Genomic DNA, 19,954 nt, shown 5'->3' with positions numbered 1-19,954 from the left:
ATTTATACTGTAAAACTGATGTGAACCATGATTTTTAGGGGACAGAACCACAAAGTAATACATGCGGATTTTGTGAGTGAACAGCAGGTTCTCTGACATTCATTTTTGCTATGTAAAACAGTAAATGATCCTTCTTCTTGCAAAAGAATCAGTGTAACCACTGCACAAGGGGAAATGTAGTTGAAAGTAAGTCTTCATTTGTGATCAATCATTTGCCCAAAATCTTTCGGTGCCTCTGCCCATCCCCATCTTGCTTTCCTGATCATTTCATCTGCTACTTTTCTTTTAAGTTTGTCATGATGGGATACAGTTCTGCTGAACTGATATAGTATCACCATCCTTGCCAAAGACTTGAAACACTTCACAGACACCTTTGCTATCTGTATCTTGCACTTTTCAAGTCACCATGATCTAATATTATAGGAAGTAGATAGCGCCAACCCCATCCTACAATTTAGTTTCTACTTGGTTCTGACACTGTGACCTCATGACACTCCCAGGTTCCTTTGTTTTGATGGTATCGTCACCAACTTTACCAGATAAAGAGAAAATTGTCTTGAATTCAGGAATCTGTTCTTCATTTAGGTGGTTAGCCTCAGTGTGAGCAAGAATAGAACAGAAGAGGTAGCTGCACCAGCACAGAGACTGTGACCATAGGGTATGTCCACTGCTGCTACTAACCCACAGGTGTGATGGGCTAACCTCGGCAAACAAGAGACTCCCAGTACCATTCAGTAAGTAAACTGTAAAGGCAAAAAAGTTCAGTGCTCTAATCCCAATTACTGAGATAAAGAAACATGCTTCTGCTCTTTCCGTCTCAGTCCGCCATAGGAGAGGACGCGGCGCCATGTCTGTGCATCTGCAATGGATGGTCGTTCGGAACTGCTCCAGTTTCCTGATCAAGAGGAATAAGCAGACGTACAGCACCGAACCCAATAATCTGAAAGCCCGAACCCAATAATCTGAAAGCCCGCAACTCCTTCCGCTACAATTGGCTGATTCACCGCAAGACAGTGGGAGTGGAGCCCGTGGCCAATGGCAAAGGGATCGTGGTGGTCATGAAACGCAGATCCGGTCAGCGCAAACCAGCTACTTCTTACAGAAGGAACACCATCAACAAGAATGCACGGACCACCCTGAGCAGCATTCAGCACATGATCCGAAAGAACAAGTACCACCCCGATCTGCGCATGGCGGTCACCGGCAGGGCTAGTGCCATCCTACAGAAGGCTGTGGTGGTGAAGAGGAAACGGACCCGTCCCACCAAGAGCTCCTGAGCCCTACACCCCAGAAGCAATAAAGAGTCTACTGACTTTTTTCAACCAAAAAAAAGAAAGAAAGAAAGAAAGAAAGAAAGAAAGAAAGAAAGAAAGAAAGAAAGAAAGAAAGAAAGAAAGAAAGAAAGATGCTTCTGATATTCTCTTATTCCAAAAAACAAAGTGCTTATGCCACCCAGGACAGCTAAAGAAACTGAGTACATTTCAAGTCTAGAACTGTTAATGATAACAAAGTCCTTTTTATAAAGCTGCTATCATGGCCCAGAAAACCCTGGGAAGCTTTGCAAACTGAGTGACATATCTACTCCTAAGACTGCAGCTCCAATGCCTAGTCAGGTCAGACAACTGGAGACACAGCCAAGAGTAAAACTCAGACATCCTCCAACTCCTGATCAACTTTTCCTTAAGTCTTTTTCTTTGGTTTGAAAAAAAATCACCTAAAGAAATATCAGCTAACTCTATTTAGAGTAGATATGTTCTATTTCTCTTATCATAAATCACATGATCAATTTATTAAGCAGAAAAGGCCATATTTGAGAGATTAACCAAAAAGCACAATGCTGAGGACTCTAATGGGAGAAGGAATTGAGAAAAATAATTATGTATATCTTTGTCTTCAATAGGTCAAGGAGTTTATTTAATAAGATGCTAAAATTACCACTGTCAATCTGGTAGCCCGAGTTTCAGAATGAAGATACACTATAAAATAGATATTTGGCACAATCAAAGCTTGTGAATCTCCTTTGAGATTAATCAAATAATAATAATCTACTAAGCAAGTAAAAGAACACACGTGAGACTCTCTAAACTTGCAGTAATTAATGACATAGGAATATCACTAATGAAACAAAGAAATCAACCAGTCAACTATACTTATTTAACAACCTAAAATCATGGATATTTGAAAGTTTTATTTATTCCACAGAAATTAGGCAAATTGCAATAGGACTTCTAAACCTACTTTCCATTTGAAGATTTTTTTATCTCTAAAATATAACTTAAAAGCATTTCTATTCATTAACTCATATAAAGTATATACCATATATGCCATAATTCCTAAAATCTATTTATATTAGTTTAAAAACAAGTCATTTACCAACAACTTAATGCTTCTTCTTAAATTTTAATCCAATTATTTTTTATCTATCGTAAATGTTTAATAAAGCCCATCATTATACTATCATTTGCTATTAAAAGTTTAGCAGAAAGATATTTATTTTTTCCTTTTGAAGAAAAAAGAAGCAAATTCAAGATCAGAGTTTTGCTTGCTTTCTCCACGAATAATCTTCAAACTAGATTAACTTGGTAGTTATATATGTAAACACAGATTTCTCCATCTACCATAACGACATATTCTTTGAATGTGTCGTTACTATTCTCATATAATGTACAGCCACTTTTCTCTTATGATGCATGCTTTATTTCATCTTTGTTAGCTTGAACATATTCTATATTTTAAGTGGAACTATCACTTTGCAGGGATGAGGGAACAAGTCACCTGTACAGACAGACTCTCTGAGTATAGATGGATTCCTGACCATGCCTACTATTTGATGAGCCCAGAAATTATGCTATTTTTCTATGTACGTAGGAGAAGCACAGTTCCCAAAGTACTTCTTAGCTCAAAATCATTATTGTAAAGTCATTGGAGCAGCTAGGGCCACCTTGGCAAGGCCAGGGGGTCTTTGCATATTCAGGCAGCTTATGATTGTCAAGGCTACATCAGTATTTTTTTAAAAAAATTTATACTATACAGAAAAGTATTCCTTTATTCTAAACTGTTAGCATCCATTCATTCCTGTCTCCAGCTCATAAAACATAATTTGTAGATATATCTTCATTTTAGATTCATGGATGATCATGAATTATGTTGAACTGAGTAATTTTTCTGAGGCTTGGGAGAAAAGGATCAACAAGGGAAACAGTAAAAAGGAGTGTCCTTGAACCCTGTCTAAGTTAGGGTTTCTCTTGTGTGAAGAGACACCATGACCACGACAACTTTTATAAAGGAAAACATTCAATTGGGGAAGGGGGCTCACTTACAATTTCAGAGGTTTAGTCCATTATCATTAAGGTGGGGAGCATGACGGCATGCAGGCTGCTAAGGTGCTTGTTACGTCTTGATATGCAGACCACAGGAAGTCAACTGAGACACTGAGCAGTATCCTGAGAAGAGGAAACCGCAAAGCCTACCTCCATAGTGACACACTTCCTCCAACAAGGCCAGACACACTCCAGCAGAGTCGCTCCTCCTAATAACACCACTCCCTTTGAGACTATGAGGCCAGCTACATTCAAACTACCACAGACACACAGTGAGACAAAATTATGAGAGAATACATAGAGGTGAGTGGAGCTTAAAGACACAGATCTATAGAATGTCCTCAGGAAGAGAAGCCCTCCCTGTCTTACATGGAAAGCAAAAAAGTATCTTCATTGTCTTAAAAGCTAGAAAACACAAAGTTGTGGATTTAACCAACTGCTATTGTTATGGCTTCTGGCTTCATAACTGAAAGCATGGAATTAAATATCACTCTTAGTCAACAAATTGCCTTTAAGAAAGTTAGCATACATAAACATCACTCCATATCAAAACCAAGAGTCTGAACAGATAAGGCATTAGAACTAAACTAGGAATTTATGTCACTCAGAATGACAATAAATAAACATCTATGGAATTCCTGTCTGATTCAGTTGAAAATTGACACTCAGGCTGTAAAAACCAAAGGAATCTTCTTTAGAAAATGGATTTATATTAGAATTTTTAGTCAAATAGACTATGGGTGTACTACAATCAAAAAAATTTCCCACTTTCTACACAAAGACAAAATAGAAAATAAAGTATACTGTCACCACACTCTCTCTCAAGGGTCAGAGAAATAAGCTCACTGTGACATGAGGGAGGCGATGGTGAAATGAGGGCCGACTGTGTAACATACAGCCTAAATGTCCTGATCACATCCTGTCACTGAGGGAACACATGGGGGACACTATTAGTATTTGAAGGCAGGAACTGAAGCGTAACAATGAAGGAATGCTTCCTGGCTTACTCTCCCTAGCTTACTCAACTACCTTTTTCTTTTTGTTTTATTATTGTTTTTTTGAGACAGGGTTTCTCTGTAGCTTTGGAGCCTATCCTGGAATTTGCTCTTGTAGACCAGGCTGACCTCAAGCTAACAGAGACCCGCCTACTTCTGCCTCCTGAGTGTTGGGATTAAAGGTGTGTGCTACCTTTCTTATATGGCCCAGGCCCACCTACCCAAAGGTGACACCACTGGGCCCTTCCACTATCATTAATGCTTCATTAATCATTAATGAAGAAATGCCCAAAGGCTAATCTGGTGAAGGTATTTTCTCAACCAAGACTTCCGCTTCCCAGATGACCCTATCTGTGTCAAGTCACAAAAAACTAATCTGCATATGTGCTATCATAAACATCCAGTTGGAAGTGTCACTGAAAATACTGTCATAGGACAGCAGATTTTGTCCTACTTAGTAATCATTTACTTTTATCCTATACTTCAAGTTAATATTCTAGTTATAAGTACACTTATAAATAAACATATACTTCTTGAGATAAAATGTCAGATTTATTTTATTTAATGCATACAAAAAAAGCAAACCAATCCCATCACAAAATACATTAGTGTGCCATCAAAACATTGTAAACAAAACTTAGGAAGCAGTACTGACACTAAAACCAATACTGTCTATTTAAAGAACAAATTGTCTAAATGTCCAAAAGTTTACTGAGCAAAACAGAAATTACATTAATCTTTAAAACTACAGAAGTCTACTTTAAAAAGGAACTCTTGGTATCAGCCTTTTTAGAGTCAAATCACTCAAATCAACTAACCAATCAGAAAACACCACCAAAGAATATCCGCCCTGCTCTTCCTTATTCAGTTCAGATGCAAGTCTAGAGCAGCAGTTCTCAACCTATGGGCCATGATCCCTTTGAGTGTTGAAGGACTCATTCACAGGGCTCACCTAAGACCATCCTGCATATCGGATATTTATATTTCAAAACAATAGCAAAATTAAAGTTATGAAGTAGCAGCAAAAACAGTTTTATAGTTGGGGTCACCACAACATGAGGAACTATACAAAAAGCATTAGGAAGGTTGAGAATAACTGGTCTAGAGTAACCCTAGCACAGTGAAGTGGGAAACAGTCTGTGAGACAGGCAGATCTCCAGATGGCGGTGAGCCTGTCCAGCTAATCTCTGAGTTTCTTTCTCAAAAACAAAGGTGGGAGCCTAGGACATTTGCTATCAACCTTCAGTCTTCACATACAAGTACAGGGACATACATGATGAAAATCCTTCTTCAATTCATTTGTTTATGGAAAACACTATAAAAGGTTAATATTATTAAGTTTATAAGTAGTTATTCCAATTAATAATTTTGTCTACTAACAAACTAATGCTTAGAATCCTACTCAAGAAAGTTTTAGTGAGTCATGCATGCCTATAACTAATTTTGAAAGCAGTAATCCCCTTCATTTTTCTCTAATATATATGATTTTCAGACAGTTCTGAATTGCTCTGAAATATTTTTCAATAAATTGAAATTGAGGTGCCTGATACCAAAAAACAGACTGGGGAATCTCTGTCAGGAAAGAAACACTTTGGGAGTATATGACTTACTTTTACAAGCCCAGTGACCTAGGGACAATTTAAATACTTGTCTTAAATGTTGAACTTACTTCTTCATGGGCTCTACATAAACTTTAATAAGAAAGCCCATCCATTCTTCATCCTAAAAGAACCATCTGCATTAGAGGATATAGTCACTACTGTAAGAATCACCAGATATCACACAATTAAGTCAGCTTGAGTCCATCAGTGATTCTATAAAAATCATTAAAGTGACAAAATTCACATTTCCTACAGAAGATAGGTTTTATGGAAATACATCATAGCCTGTACATGTAACCAAATGTCAGTTTAGCAAATTGTTAAATAGACTTAAAGTTCAAAAGCATCAGATTGTTCAAAATCCCACATGGCTTCTTTATTAATAAGGATCTTGATATTAAAATAAATTGACTAATTCTAACATTGGCAATGGTTTTGGCCCAGGTGTGGTACAGGAAGTCATAACATTAGAGGCACTTAAAGTTTTTATATACTGAGACTCAAAGAGACTTACTATAGACAGGAAAGACAAAACAAACAAACAAAAGTTCAAGCACAAGGCATAATGCTAATCATATTGCCAATCAATTACCATGCTTCTCAAGCTGGTTTTGACTGGGAGCAACTATTAACAGAGAATAAGGAGAAAAGATAACATGGTTTCTCACACTGCAATCACACCCAAGAGAGCTGACTAGTGCCATAGGGAGCAAGTAGAAGCTGATTAGGAGGACATGAATGCTGACAGCTAATATCAAACTGCTCTTCAAATCAAATCGCCTTCAAACTTAAGATTTCGATCATCACTCTACCACAAGGTCTTCAAAACACAAAGCCAATATTTTTAATGAATTTTAATATACAATGTTCTTCTTAAAACTAATATACTCAATCTTCTGTTTTGGTATAATTGTCATTACAGGAGACTGCAGTATCCAGTGTTAGCAGTGAGCTCTAGAAGATTAACAAATCACAATACAAAGCAACTCCATGTGCAGATGTGTGTGGCAAGTCTGAGAAATTTGGGCCCTCTATCATTCTTGAGCATAAGCAACATCAAGGTTCTCAACGATTTATCATAAGACCTCCCTGTCAGTCCTTTGCAGCCACTTAGCTTTCTCAAGAAGTACTTAACGACAGCTGGTGCATCTGCCATCATATTTTAGCCTATCATACCAAAAAGCAGATACTTCAAGTACCAAGGAAAAGTAACTAGGAAGAAGGAAGAGATGTGTAAGGTTCTGGAGGAAAAGGTGGGTGGGTGGGTGGAGGAGTACGAAAAGCAGCATATAGAACAGTGGGGAGATAGAAGGTAGCCCTGAGGGTGATGGCATATGACGGCCAACGACAGAAACAGGGAAAGTTTCAGTGGAGGCTGACATAATGGCTGCTGTAATCAAATCATGTAGAATAAAATGATAAACTCCCCCAATAGCTGCCTAAAAGGACTGAGTCAGCCATGAGATTAAAAGGTTAATATTGTAGACATTTTAAATGGAAAGCAATAAATTAATTTCACTTCATAGATACACCATTAAATGGATTAAAACATGAGTATATTTTGTCAAATACACCATTTAACATTAATATGGACTATTTAGACTTCAAAACTAACAAGAAACTACATTAATTCTTTATTAATATACTTGGTATTGCAGAATAAAACTACATTAAAATCAGAGTATATTTATGCACATTTATTAAAAATATCTGCAGGGCACCAATAATACGAATCCTTTTCAAAGCAGTGAGTATCTAACTAGTCTAGTAATCCTCCCAAGTCTAGTACTTACATTCAAATGTCAGAATCCAGCATCCATTGAGAATCCCAAGCATACACTTCAAAGTACTTTGAGCTTCATCATCAGGAACAATGACATGAGTTACTAAAAAAAGCAGTAATGAAAAACCAAAATAACTTCCTGGTTTTTTATAAGCAGTTAAGTCTATTTTATTAACAAACACATAAGTTTTCACCAAAGGAAACTTATATTGAACATAATGTTTCTTTTATTCCATACTTTTTTTTTTATTTATTATGTATACAATATTCTGTCTGTGTGTATGCCAGTAGGCCAGAAGAGGGCACCAGACCCCATTACAGATGGTTGTGAGCCACCATATGGTTGCTGGGAATTGAACTCAGGACCTTTGGAAGAGCAGGCAATGCTCTTAACCTCTGAGCCATCTCTCCAGCCCCTATTCCATACTTTTTTAACTTGGTCATCAACATGAAAAATAGATCATAAAAGTATATTAACAAATACAAGTTTTTAAACTATTTTCAAATGATTTGTGATATCACACTGTGTTATACTTTAGTAAGAAATCCAAATCTGTTCTTAAGAGTACTCTACCCTGTACTTAACAGCTCCTGTTAAGGATGTAGGTGAGTGGCAATGCACTTGCCTACCAGCAATGTGAACCGCTCCAAATCCATAAAAACAAGTAAAACACACTTTACATTTCCTAGGATATTAATAGAAACAGCCTAGATTACAAGACGCAAAATATGTAACCATAAGCCAATTTTTAAAACATAAATTACTAAAGTTCACTCTTTAAAGGGACTTTTTAAAAAAATTATTTAGAAAGAAATCAAACACTTCACCTGTACTGTCAAACTCAGTACATTTTTTAGCCTTAAGAACTGTCTCGAGTTTGCTGAGCATTTTCTGCTGCTGTGAAGAAAGTCCACTGCCTATCAGCACCAATAGCCCATTCCTTCGCTGTCCAGCAGTCACCTGGTAGTGAAAAATGGAGAGGCACCATGGTAGAAACACATAAGGAACACAGAGAAAAGGCACAAGCCATTAGGCAGGGGATTTATTTTACGAATTGCCTTACTCCAGTTAATAATCCCCAGTAGTTCCTACTGAATCAATACCCATAATTCTAATATTCAATCCATTTGAATAACTATTTTCTAATTATTTTCCTCCCATCAATGTCAGTTGGAATAGCTCTCTCTATGCAGGCAAGCTTCCTTTCCTGATGTTGAATTGAATTCCTGTAGCATTTCATAATTTCATTCTGTCCCCAATAACCTAAAACAGCCATTAAAAATGACCAATTTCATACCCTCTTCAAAGAGTCAAACACAAACCTGCTCTATTCAGTTTAAGCTAAGATTATTTTGAAAATTCAGCACTAATTCTGAAGAAAATGAATTCTTGATATTGAAACAAAAAGATGAACAAAGGCAAGTGAACTGATGGGTGAAGAAAGTAGGTCCACAAACAGGAGGGAGTTGCTTATGCTCATAAGAAGGAAAGGCTGACTTAACAGAGACTAATGATTTCAGCTTAATATCTAATTTACACTCAGCACTTACAGGAGACAAACAGCACCAGTGAACAGCATGTGGGATGAGAAGAGACGATGCAGAGGAACAATGACAAGGTGGAGCATGCAAAAGATGGAAACAGCAGAACTGGAATTAGACAAAAGCTGCCTGTGAAAGAGGAGTGATCTAGAGAGGAAAATGCATAACCAGCACCACTGCACTAAGGAAAAGACGCCACACACAACACAAGACAAGGGGGCCTTCACATGCAGTGAGTACAAATGTGCACTGGAAATCTGGGCTTTCAAGGGCTCTGCAACATTTGAAGGAAACAACAGAGGCACGAGCACCATCACAGTTCAGCAACTAGGTGAGAGGAGGCTAGTATTTAAACATTAACTTCACATACCAGAACAGAGATCATTCATTCAGACTCCCTACATATGACAGCTAAGTTGTTGGTGAAATTTATAAACAGCTGAACTCAATTCATTCACAATAAATGAGATCTACGATATAGTAAGTAGGTATACAAAAATATCACAGTAAGTCTTTTAAATGACAGTGCTTGGCAATTAAGTTCAGCAAGTTAAATTTACTCTGTTAAGGTTCTGGTAACAAAAGTTTGACTAGACATTGTCACATTCCCATATAAATGCCTCACTAGTTTCTGTAAGATAGCCAAGTCAAATCCAAACAGTGTAAATACTGTATAATATGAAACTTATATTCATATTCAGTTGAGTTTTAAAACTGTACAATTACAATATTAAAAATCAGTTGTCAAAATTCTTTCTCATTAAATAAATGCCATCAAAATAGCTCAGAAGAGAACACACTGCTTCTTGATTTACATGACTCCACTTTAGCTAAATTAGTTCTTTCTATAAAATAAAAGAATGAAAATATATCACTTCTAAATATAGCAAACAATATTATTTGTGCCAATCAAGGAAGTATCAAAGTAGGTCAAGCATTTCCCTGTCAAAGTCTTCTTAAATTTGCATAAAATAGAAAAACTGGTACTACTACCTTATAGTTAAGAAATGCTATAATAAAACAAACTGCTTCCAGGCACATGTTGACTTTGGATTGACATCATAGGGGCTGTGCATTTAATTCACATATGGGGATCTCAAAACCATGATGCTTTAAAAAACCCAAACATAAAAACCTCACTTTATAGAGACTTCAGAGATTATGTTTCTTGGCATTAAACAAACTCAAAACTTCAACATGGTATTTTTCTTAGATAAAATTGTTATCTAAATTGTTAATAAATTTATCATGCATCTAAGGGGGGCTTAAAGAGATGGCTCTGGGGGAGGAGGAGCTTGCAGCCAGACCTGACAACCTAAATTTGACCCCCAGGACCTAAGTGGTAGAAGGAGAGAATGATTCCTGTTGCTTCTATATGTGCATATGATATGTGTGCACACTCACACATTAACGTAAGCAAATACAATAAATTTTTTTAAAGAATCAAGAAATGACTAGAAAAGGTAAGCATGCTGCTATAAGGAGTCAAGGGCAAAAAAGTCCCTAAATGAACATGTAAGGATGCTTTTGGTTAAGACCAGAGGTTGCTTCTGAGCCTCAAAGAAGGGCCACCAAGTTTACTTGAAACACAATTCTGAATGAGACACAGATGGATTAAACCGCATCAACTTATCACCTCTACCCATCTGCACATTCCCTGAAGGTGCTCATCAGTATAGCTTGCAATACAAACATTCTAGACTCCACTATCAAGCAAGTGTATCCTGTTGGGACCAGTGTTCAATGCACCTGCCACTTTCAGGCTTAAAAGCCTGCTCACCATCAACACACATGTAACCAAGCACTTGGTACTTGTCACACTGTTCTTCATGTAAAAGACCTGTTGCAGTGAACCAGTCCCAGCCCTCATACAGCTTATATTCTAACAGGGAAGGGAAAAATAAAGTACAGGAAGAGTATAATGCTATTTCTCAATTGTATGCTAAATGGGGTCAAGGGGGTGAATGAGGTGAGCAGCACTGAGGGACTGCTATTTGTAATAAATGGTCCAAAACCAGGGATGTAGCTCAAGGGTGGACTGCTTACCCAGCAAATATAAGGTTCTAGGTTTAGTTCCTACCAGTATAAATAAGTAGCTGACAGGTACAATTGGGTCTGGACGGTGTAAGGAAGTAGGAGAGAGGAACCCTGGCTCCTCAAACCTGTTTTTGGCAGAGAAAATAGCTAAAGCTTAGGATCTGAAAGGGAATACAGACCCAGCAAGACAGCCAGGTTGAACAAGTGGAGTCTGGCGGCAGCTAGGGGCATCACATCCTAGACCTTAGCTCTTAACAACTGCACACACTCTACCATCTCCACTTACACAGACCTGTTTATCATCTACTAGCATTCAGTCACCAAGAATAAAGAAGACTGGCCATGGTGTTGTACACATTTTACCCTTTGAGGCAGAAGCAGGTAGGTTGCAAGTTTCAGGCTATCCTGGGCTACATAACGAAGGCCTATCTCAAAAAACAAAAAGACATAAAGTCAATACCAATGGAATACAGAAAGTGTATGTTTCTTAAATTTCAAAATAAAAATCCCTTTCTGAAAGTAATTACCATAATCAGACTTAAAGAATACCATAAAGGTATCTGTATTTCTGACACATTTAAAATAATCTATGATGACAGCTTAAATATACTATGCTCTGGCAGGTAGTTCAAGTATAAATGAGTAAAATAAATACTAATTTGTAAAGTATGGTGGAACTGAATGAGGGCTGACCTAAGACTTAAGAAATCTGAGTTCTAACTGGCCCATTAAAAAATGTTTTAATGTCTGGTTAATAATCCTGGGCAAATCATGACCTTTCAGTTTTCCCATTTTTAAAAGAAAGAAATTAAAGAGGTCCTTTTCATTTCCCAAACTATCATTTTGGAACACATTTATCAGAATGCAGTCTAAAACAAAAGACAAGTGTTCTCAGGGATAGCACCTATGTCCACACCAAATTCTAACGACCTCAGGCGAAGGCTGTAACTAAGCAGTGGCGTCAGTCACTACTGCACTGCTCTTTCTGGACACCAGGGCTTTGCAAAACAGTCACTGCGTCATCTCAGCCTGACAAGAGCCAGCAAAGCAGCCTGGGCTGAGAAAGGAGTGTGGTAATGGTTAGAGGTGACATCCCAGATGTAAACTACCTCTTAATGAATGCACAGAACCTACTGCCTCCACTCACACGGATTTATCATCCATGAGTTCCCTTAGCCACATATCAATGATTAAGACAATAAGAAAGTTTGGTCAGTGTTGTTGCAAATCCCTCATCATCTGAACAAATATGAAAATACAGTGAGCTCCCTCCCGTGTCTCTCTCCTCTCCTCATCTCACTACCATCACCCATAATTTCAGACCCTGTTAATCCTGGACTTTATTACAGCAGCCTCCACTCAACCTGAATTTCTTCTGACTCAATGCTGTCCTGCAGACCATCTTCTTCCATACTGAGAATGCCACACTAAATCTGCAGTACCTATTAAGGAAGGTTAAGGCCTTTCACAGGCTGATCCCAATCTAGCTTTTCACCCTAAAACTACTTTAGCATTCCTCATGCGCCTTGCACACTAACCCCGATAGTTCTTTACATTTCTGAGGGCATTTTACGCCTTCTTCCTCTGAGAAGCTGTGCTGGCTTTCCAAGCAGAACACATTCTTCCCATTCTCTACACTAAAAAAAGGCAGATTTTGTGCAGGAAGACCCATACAAGATCTGCTCCATCTCTATCCCTTGGTATGTCAAACAGTATGCAGTCAGTTCTATCCAATAAAACACAAGGAAGACCTCAGTAAAGGCTACAAGACTCCTTCAAGATAGCCACTATCACAACTAGAATTGCAGCAACCATTCAACAGGAACAAGGACACACAAGTAACACCAGAGCCACTAAATCAAGGATGGCAGGTAATGGCAAAAGCATGGGTCCTCAGTGCAATTACAGCTGCCAATAGGATGGTCTTTTTAACAGTCAAGTATTTCTCATTAGGAATTTTCTGTCACTTCCACAACAGCACCCATCAGCTCACTTTCCCTCCGACACTCTATCACCTTCTCAAGTTCTTCCTGACAGCTCCTGAAGTGAGGTTCCTCGAGTCCACTTTACATGTTATAGCTTTCCCACATTTCATTGCTCTTATCATGTAATACAATTTATACCAAGATTTTTTGCATTTATATCTTCCATTTGACTATGGATTCCCAAGGAATAGGTCTTTTTTCCACTGTATCTCTAGCTTATACCTTTTATCTAATTCACAGGCTCATATAGCCAACTACTACTTAACAGTTCCAACAGCAGAAGCAAAATTGGCAGAGGATGAAGGATTCCCTTTCCAATACCAGCAAATGGCATCAACTAGTCTATGCCTCCAGTGACATTAATTCTACTCATTCCCCACTCATTATAGAAACCCGCGGAAAAGTACTGCTGAGATAAACACACACTGAACTTCACTACTTTCCTTCTTACAGACTTTCAAGGCTGTTCTGGTCTCGCTGGCACTTGCTGGCCACAATCCTAAGTGATATTTCTTTCACTCCTGCACACACTGCAGAGTCCTTTTGTAAATCAAAAGAGCAAATGCTCAGGACAAAATTCACTCCAGTTTCTCCTGTACTCTCAATGGTTTCTATTCTCAAACTCTATCTCCAGCAATTACTAACTCTGCAATCTCCAAATGCGCCCATTTCGTCTATTTGAGGGTCTCTATACAATGTCCTTTATGTGGTCACCTGGCTGCCTCCCCGTCATAATTCAAGTTTTAGTTCAAATTGGTTCTTAAAAGGCCCTCACTAATGCAGTGTCGTTCAGGAGTTTAGCACCTTCACCCAGCTACGCAATACAAAATCACTCTGGAAGCATTTGTGTACCCACTTCTGAAATGATTGCATTTATCAATTTACATATTCACAGACCATTTTTTCTCTACCTCTTACTGGCAAGCAAATTCCTTGAAATAAGGGTTTCTTTAGTCAAATTCATTGTTGTATGAATGCTGCGAAAACTACACAGGGTTTAATAAATATTTCTTAGTAGATGTACTCTGATTGTGTCTTTGAATCCATAGTAGTCAGTACTCCAGAAGTACTCAAGAATTGGTGAATGAAAGATACCTGCTAACTGGAAGTTTTTCTATTATGCTCCTTTCACAACCAAGTTCAATAAAAAAATAAATGTCCCAAATCTAAATCCATACTTACGACTGAGCACTGGCTAGTAGAGAATGATTCATTCTTCTCTGGTGGCATCAATAATGATTTTATATTTTCATCATCTGTATAATCCACGGGCCGTATACCAAATATGTTACTGGTAAAACAAGTCAGATGTGTTTAAGTAAATAAAATACATAACTTCATTCATAACAGATGCACTTCTAGAACTACTTGTCAACATCCTTAATACACAATTGTAACTAAAGAAACACGGAGCTCACTTAGTCATGAAGATCTAGTATCAAAAGCTACGGAACTCAGTGAAGAAGCAAAGAAGGAAGCCAGCTCCACCTCGTTGCCCTAGTTCTTCCCCTCAGCCCTTTCCTTCTAGCCCACTTCCATTCTTCTGTGATGCTGCCAACCCACAGAACAATTCTCTACCAGAGACACCCCTCCCACCCCCATCTGCACACTACATTGGGACTCGTAGGCAACCTTTATTTTCCTGCCTGTCCTCCATAAAGGTCTCTTCAGGTTTACCCTTAGTCTCCCTGCAGCCTATCCACAGGAGCCCCTCCTTCCCAGTCCACACCTCCACCAGCTTAAGGACTTGACCTCTTAATGGAAGAGGTTCCCCCAGTTCTTTCCTGTGACCCCTTTCAGCCTTTCCTTCTACTTACTTCATCTCCACTGATTGGAGACTCCCCAACAAAAGCATAGAACATTAGAGACCCCAAGACTAGGGCCCAGAATCACTTTCTATCAGGGACTCTATAGCCACCACAATTAGCTGGGACTCAGAATCTCCTCATAGCCCATCTCCATCCCCTAGGGACTTGGTTCTCTTAATGTAGACCAAAGGTCTGCCTAGTTCTCCATGTTGTAGGAGCTGCGGGCTATGTTCCTGCCGCCGCAGCTCTTGGTAGAACCCCATCATTTCATAGACTATAATAAAACAGGGCAACAGGTTCCAATGATCTATTTAGGTCACATTTGCCCTGTATCTCAGTTACATTCAATAGCATGCTTAACAAGTCCATTGTAAATAATTTGTTAAAGCTACAACATTTGGTCAACCATTCCTCTTCTTTACAATTCAAGAATATTTTAGAATATATTTTAATATACCATACTGTAATATTGAGCTTTCAAAATAAAGTTATCTTTTCTAATCTCTTATGGGTTTTTAAGGATATTGTATGTATATATTCAATTAAAGCTCAAGAGGGCTGGATATATAGTTTAGTGGTTCAGTGCTTGTAAAACATGCACAACACTCTAGACTTGATTCCAAGCATTGAAAGCAAATGTGAAAATACAGTATGTTAAATGGGAAACAAAAATATTAACAAGGTACTATACCAATTTTATAAATGTAATTGAGTGCGTAGAGAATGTCTTAAAGGGGCAAGAATGAACCATTAGGGGAAGAAGGAGAAGAGTGTCAGCTTTGATGAGTCACAGAAGTCACACATATAAGGACTAAGCCTCTCTGAGCCAGTGACCTTAGGGAAGGCTGTTAGAATGGCATCTTGGGAAAAAAGAGCTAGTGGATTAAGATAAGAAATAAGTCACAGCAAATCTCTCATGACAGCTCTTCATGACCACCAGGCTCAGTTGCTCCGTCTTCTTTCAGCAATTTTGAGTAAACAGTCATAAGGCTGCATTCTCAGGTTCCCCTTTATGTCCAGGTCCACACCATGGGCCTTTCCTGGCAATATTCTCTCTCCAGCCAAAGTAAAAGACAAGTGCATTTGGGTTCCTGATTTACAACACTGTGACACAAGCCACTGCTTACAGCTGGAGCGAGTACTGTCAGAGCACGTCAACAGGATCTCACGCACTCTCCTGGAGACGTCCCAACCACATGCTCTCATGCACACACCACCACACTGCCTCCTCATGTACAGATGCTATGACAGCCACAAAATAGAAGCCTGATTTGAAGAATCAAGATTCTAATTCTTAAACCAACTGTAAAAATGGATAAACAAAGCCATAGTATATATGTTTTTATTAATATATATGAGAAAAAACCTTAGTCAAATGAACTTAATACACACTAACTGATGACATCTGCATAGCTATTTATATGAGCTGAAGTAAAAATCCCCGATGACAACATGAAAAATGGCTAAATGAAAGTGCTTCATAACATGTCACAGCCATAGTGCTACTACGGCAGACTTCTACATAAACACGTGGTCTGGAGCAATCAAATACTCTTGTATTCTGAAGAGTTTCTTCACAAGCTGACTAGCAGGATTTTATTATATGTAAATTACAGAATTATAAGTTACAGATACCACAGGTTCTGGAAAGGTCCTGCTTCATGGAAAATGTGGCCTACGGCACTATCATAATTGTTTTCTTCTCAACTAGAGAAATACAGAAACAAATTCAGGTTTACAAGTAGAAACTTAACCACAGCAAGCAAAGATAAGGTATATTCTACTCTTATGTGGACACATACAAAATGTGTTCTTTCCAGATTTGAATGGCTTAACACGGGTTACATGTATAGTGAAAAAAATTGACCTATTTTAATTATTATTTAATTTTATCACATTATTTATTCCCTTTATGTAAAATAGATATCTCAAGGAAATGTAAGACACTATTGAATATGTCAGTCATTGACATTGTGACTGCTAATTGGAACAGTGGTAAATTAATTATTCTCCATCATCGTAAGAAATTCTTTTTAAGATTGTAACATATTAACTCAAAATAGACATAATTTATTATTTTATTGAAAAGGACAAGGCTATTGCTCAATGATTCTTTTCTAATATAAACGCAATGCTCTCTATTTTTCTGGTATGAAGTGTAAGTCTTAACTCACATCAATTTCTAGAAGAATGGGGTGTACACACCTTTTCCTTCTCTGCAAACCACTGAAAGCAAATACTAACTCAACAAACAAATATGAAACTGACCAAGTATATACCAAAGCAAAGTAATGGGGTGAAATGTAGGTAAGGAACATACATTGGCAAATGAAATGGCCTTGGGTCAAGACTGGAAATTATCATGTGGTAGGTGAATGTGTAGAGACTAAGGAGGAAATAAGCAATATGGCTGCTAAAAAGTATGTACCAGCTGGAAAAGAGCCTTCTCCATCTAGGGAGCTGAACTCTTCTCATTGTGTGAGCTTATGTGATGGGTGAATACAAGTGAAGAAACTGATACAATTAGCAGACAGAGGCAATGAACACCAGAGAGAAGGAGACACTACAGCTGTGAAAATGGAAAATATGTCTGGGTGAGTGCAACAGCAACAAATCAAGGTACTTTCAGAATACAAGTTTATACAATTAAGCATAATTCCTGACAATATACTAACAATTTCCATATGTATCACTTCTAACCATTCCTTTAATACTTTATGTCAAAGAAAATCTCTTAAAATTCAGTGAACTCCAAAGGATTACACATAAATTCTTCTAAAAATGCAGTTTTCCTGGTTACTGAAGCTTATCATACAATCATTGACAAAAATCTTATCTTTTTATTAATTTTCTCTATTGATTTATAGCACAGTACATTAGCAGGTTTTATTATTTCTCTTCCTCTAATATATGCCTTCCCCTACTGACTGCCTTGTGATTTTACTTTAAGAGTTTTTTTTTATTATATTCATGTATTTATTTGTGTGTGTGTGTATGAGAGAGAGAGAGAGAGAGAGAGAGAGAGAGAGAGAGAGAGAGAGAGAGAGAGAGAGAGACCAGAGGAAAACTGACAGGAGTTGGGCTTTCCTTCCCGAATACCTGGGCCCTAGGGATGGATCTCATACCAACCAGGAATAGAGGCAAATGCCTTTCCCGAGTGCTGTTAGCCATTCTATTGCCCTTTTCCTTGTACTTTCATTTGTTCGGATTTTTGTTGTTGTTGTTTTATGAGACAAAGTCTCACCATGTAGCCTTGACTGGCCTAGAACTCATAGAGGTCTGTGTTCCACTACTTCCCAAGAGATAGGATTAATGGTGTGAGCCACCATGCCTGGCTTTCTCTGGGATTTAAATCATAAATCTTAGAAAATACATTTCTTCTTCTTTTTCTTTTCTTTCTTTCTTTTTTTTTTTTTAATTTTAGTTTTTTGAGACAAGGTTTCTCTGTAGCTCTGGAGCCTGTCCCAGAACTAGCTCTTGTAGACCAGGCTGACCTCGAACTCACAGAGATTCGTTTGCCTCTACCTCCTAAGTGCTGGGATTAAAGACTTGGGTCACCAGTGCTCAGCTCATCTAAAAAATTTTAAAGACAAAGATAAGGATTTTACATTTTCAAACCTTCTCAGAAGATCTGAGTGTTTCTAAGTAACTATGTTTTGCTACCTAACAGCTAATAAATAAGCAAACAAAAACCCTGAAAAATAATTACTACTGAAACACACTGACTGTATGAAAACATATAGCACATATATGTCTATGTAATATTTATGTAATTTACAAAGAGTATGTGCATGCACACAGAGGAGGTGATAACCATTGCTATGTAATCAGTTTGAAAAATGTTCATTCAACAGGTGGTTTTTCCCTGTTTTAGGCACTAAGGAACCAATGACACAAGTGTAGCTTGCGTCTTGACCGAATTCAATGAGAGATGCACACTGGGAGATTTGTAAGTCTAATGAAACTTTCCAGAGCAAGAAAGGGGTTACTAGGCAGAATAAGAATATTCCAAGAAGGGAGAAAGGTGTGTGGACACTTTGTGACAGTCTAGAAAATTCCTAATACTGAAAATGAGGAAAGGAGGGAGAAATCAGATGAAGAAGGGGGAAAGGTGGAACACACATGTGTTTCATAGGCGTAAGGCGTTTGAGAAGCAGCAGCTATGGCCCAATCATGTAATAAAGAGAGATAGTGTTAAGCGGTGGACGCTTCTCCTGAGCACTTCTCTAAACAGGTGTGAGCAGAAATGGCATGGGAGTAGATGATAGCTGGGAGACAGATTATACAAGAGCACTGCCCAAATTCAAGTTTCAGATCTAGAATCATTGTGTTGCCATACACAAACTCCTTCAACCTCTAGTGCCTGTTTTCCACCTGGAAAATGGGGCTGGTAGAACCTGTTTCCTAATACTATTAGGAAGGCCAAATTAATAGATCAAAAGTTCTTAAGACGGTGCCTAGCAGATAGTACCAGCTCAGTGACCACTAACACTGCTGGATTTGCACTGCTGGGAGACAGATATAGAATAAACACAAGAAAACATGGTAGGTTATACCTGGAGTGCTAAATCATAGTTTCCTCAATTTGATGATACATTTCATGCAGCTTTTATATTAATAGTTTGCATAATTAATAAGAGAAAATATATCAAAGCATGCTTTTTGATGAAAATAAGAAAAAAATATTCATTTTCCTATATGGTACCATCTAAACATAAAAGAATATGAGACAGGGACTGAAATCCTTTTCTTAGCCAGGATTCTTCCTTATCAAGACTGATTACAGAGATGAGCTTCACTTACTGAAGGGTTAGGCTGAGGTGTTTAATGCTTCAACTATAACCAAAAGGCACTGCTCAGACAACAATAAGATCTTTTAATGT

At 38.0% G+C, this 19,954-nt stretch overlaps 1 protein-coding gene and 1 pseudogene across 1 annotated transcript in view; one reads left to right on the top strand and one right to left on the bottom strand.

The window, feature by feature from the left end:
* Bard1 (BRCA1 associated RING domain 1) overlaps positions 1-19,954 on the bottom strand; it is a 66,017-nt gene that overhangs the window by 10,910 nt on the left and 35,153 nt on the right. Inside the window, exons 7-9 of the mRNA XM_057761561.1 lie at positions 14,446-14,554; positions 8,528-8,660; positions 7,710-7,802 (exon numbers count right to left, since the gene is read on the bottom strand). Coding sequence (XP_057617544.1) covers positions 7,710-7,802; positions 8,528-8,660; positions 14,446-14,554 — 335 coding nt within the window. The remainder of the gene's footprint in view (positions 1-7,709; positions 7,803-8,527; positions 8,661-14,445; positions 14,555-19,954) is intronic.
* LOC130869430 (60S ribosomal protein L28-like) lies at positions 848-1,277 on the top strand (annotated as a pseudogene).

This window comes from Chionomys nivalis, chromosome 2 (assembly GCF_950005125.1).
Source record: "Chionomys nivalis chromosome 2, mChiNiv1.1, whole genome shotgun sequence".
Classification (NCBI taxonomy): domain Eukaryota; kingdom Metazoa; phylum Chordata; class Mammalia; order Rodentia; family Cricetidae; genus Chionomys; species Chionomys nivalis.
Note: the sequence above shows the minus strand (reverse complement) of the source record. Positions and strands in the feature narration are given on the sequence as shown.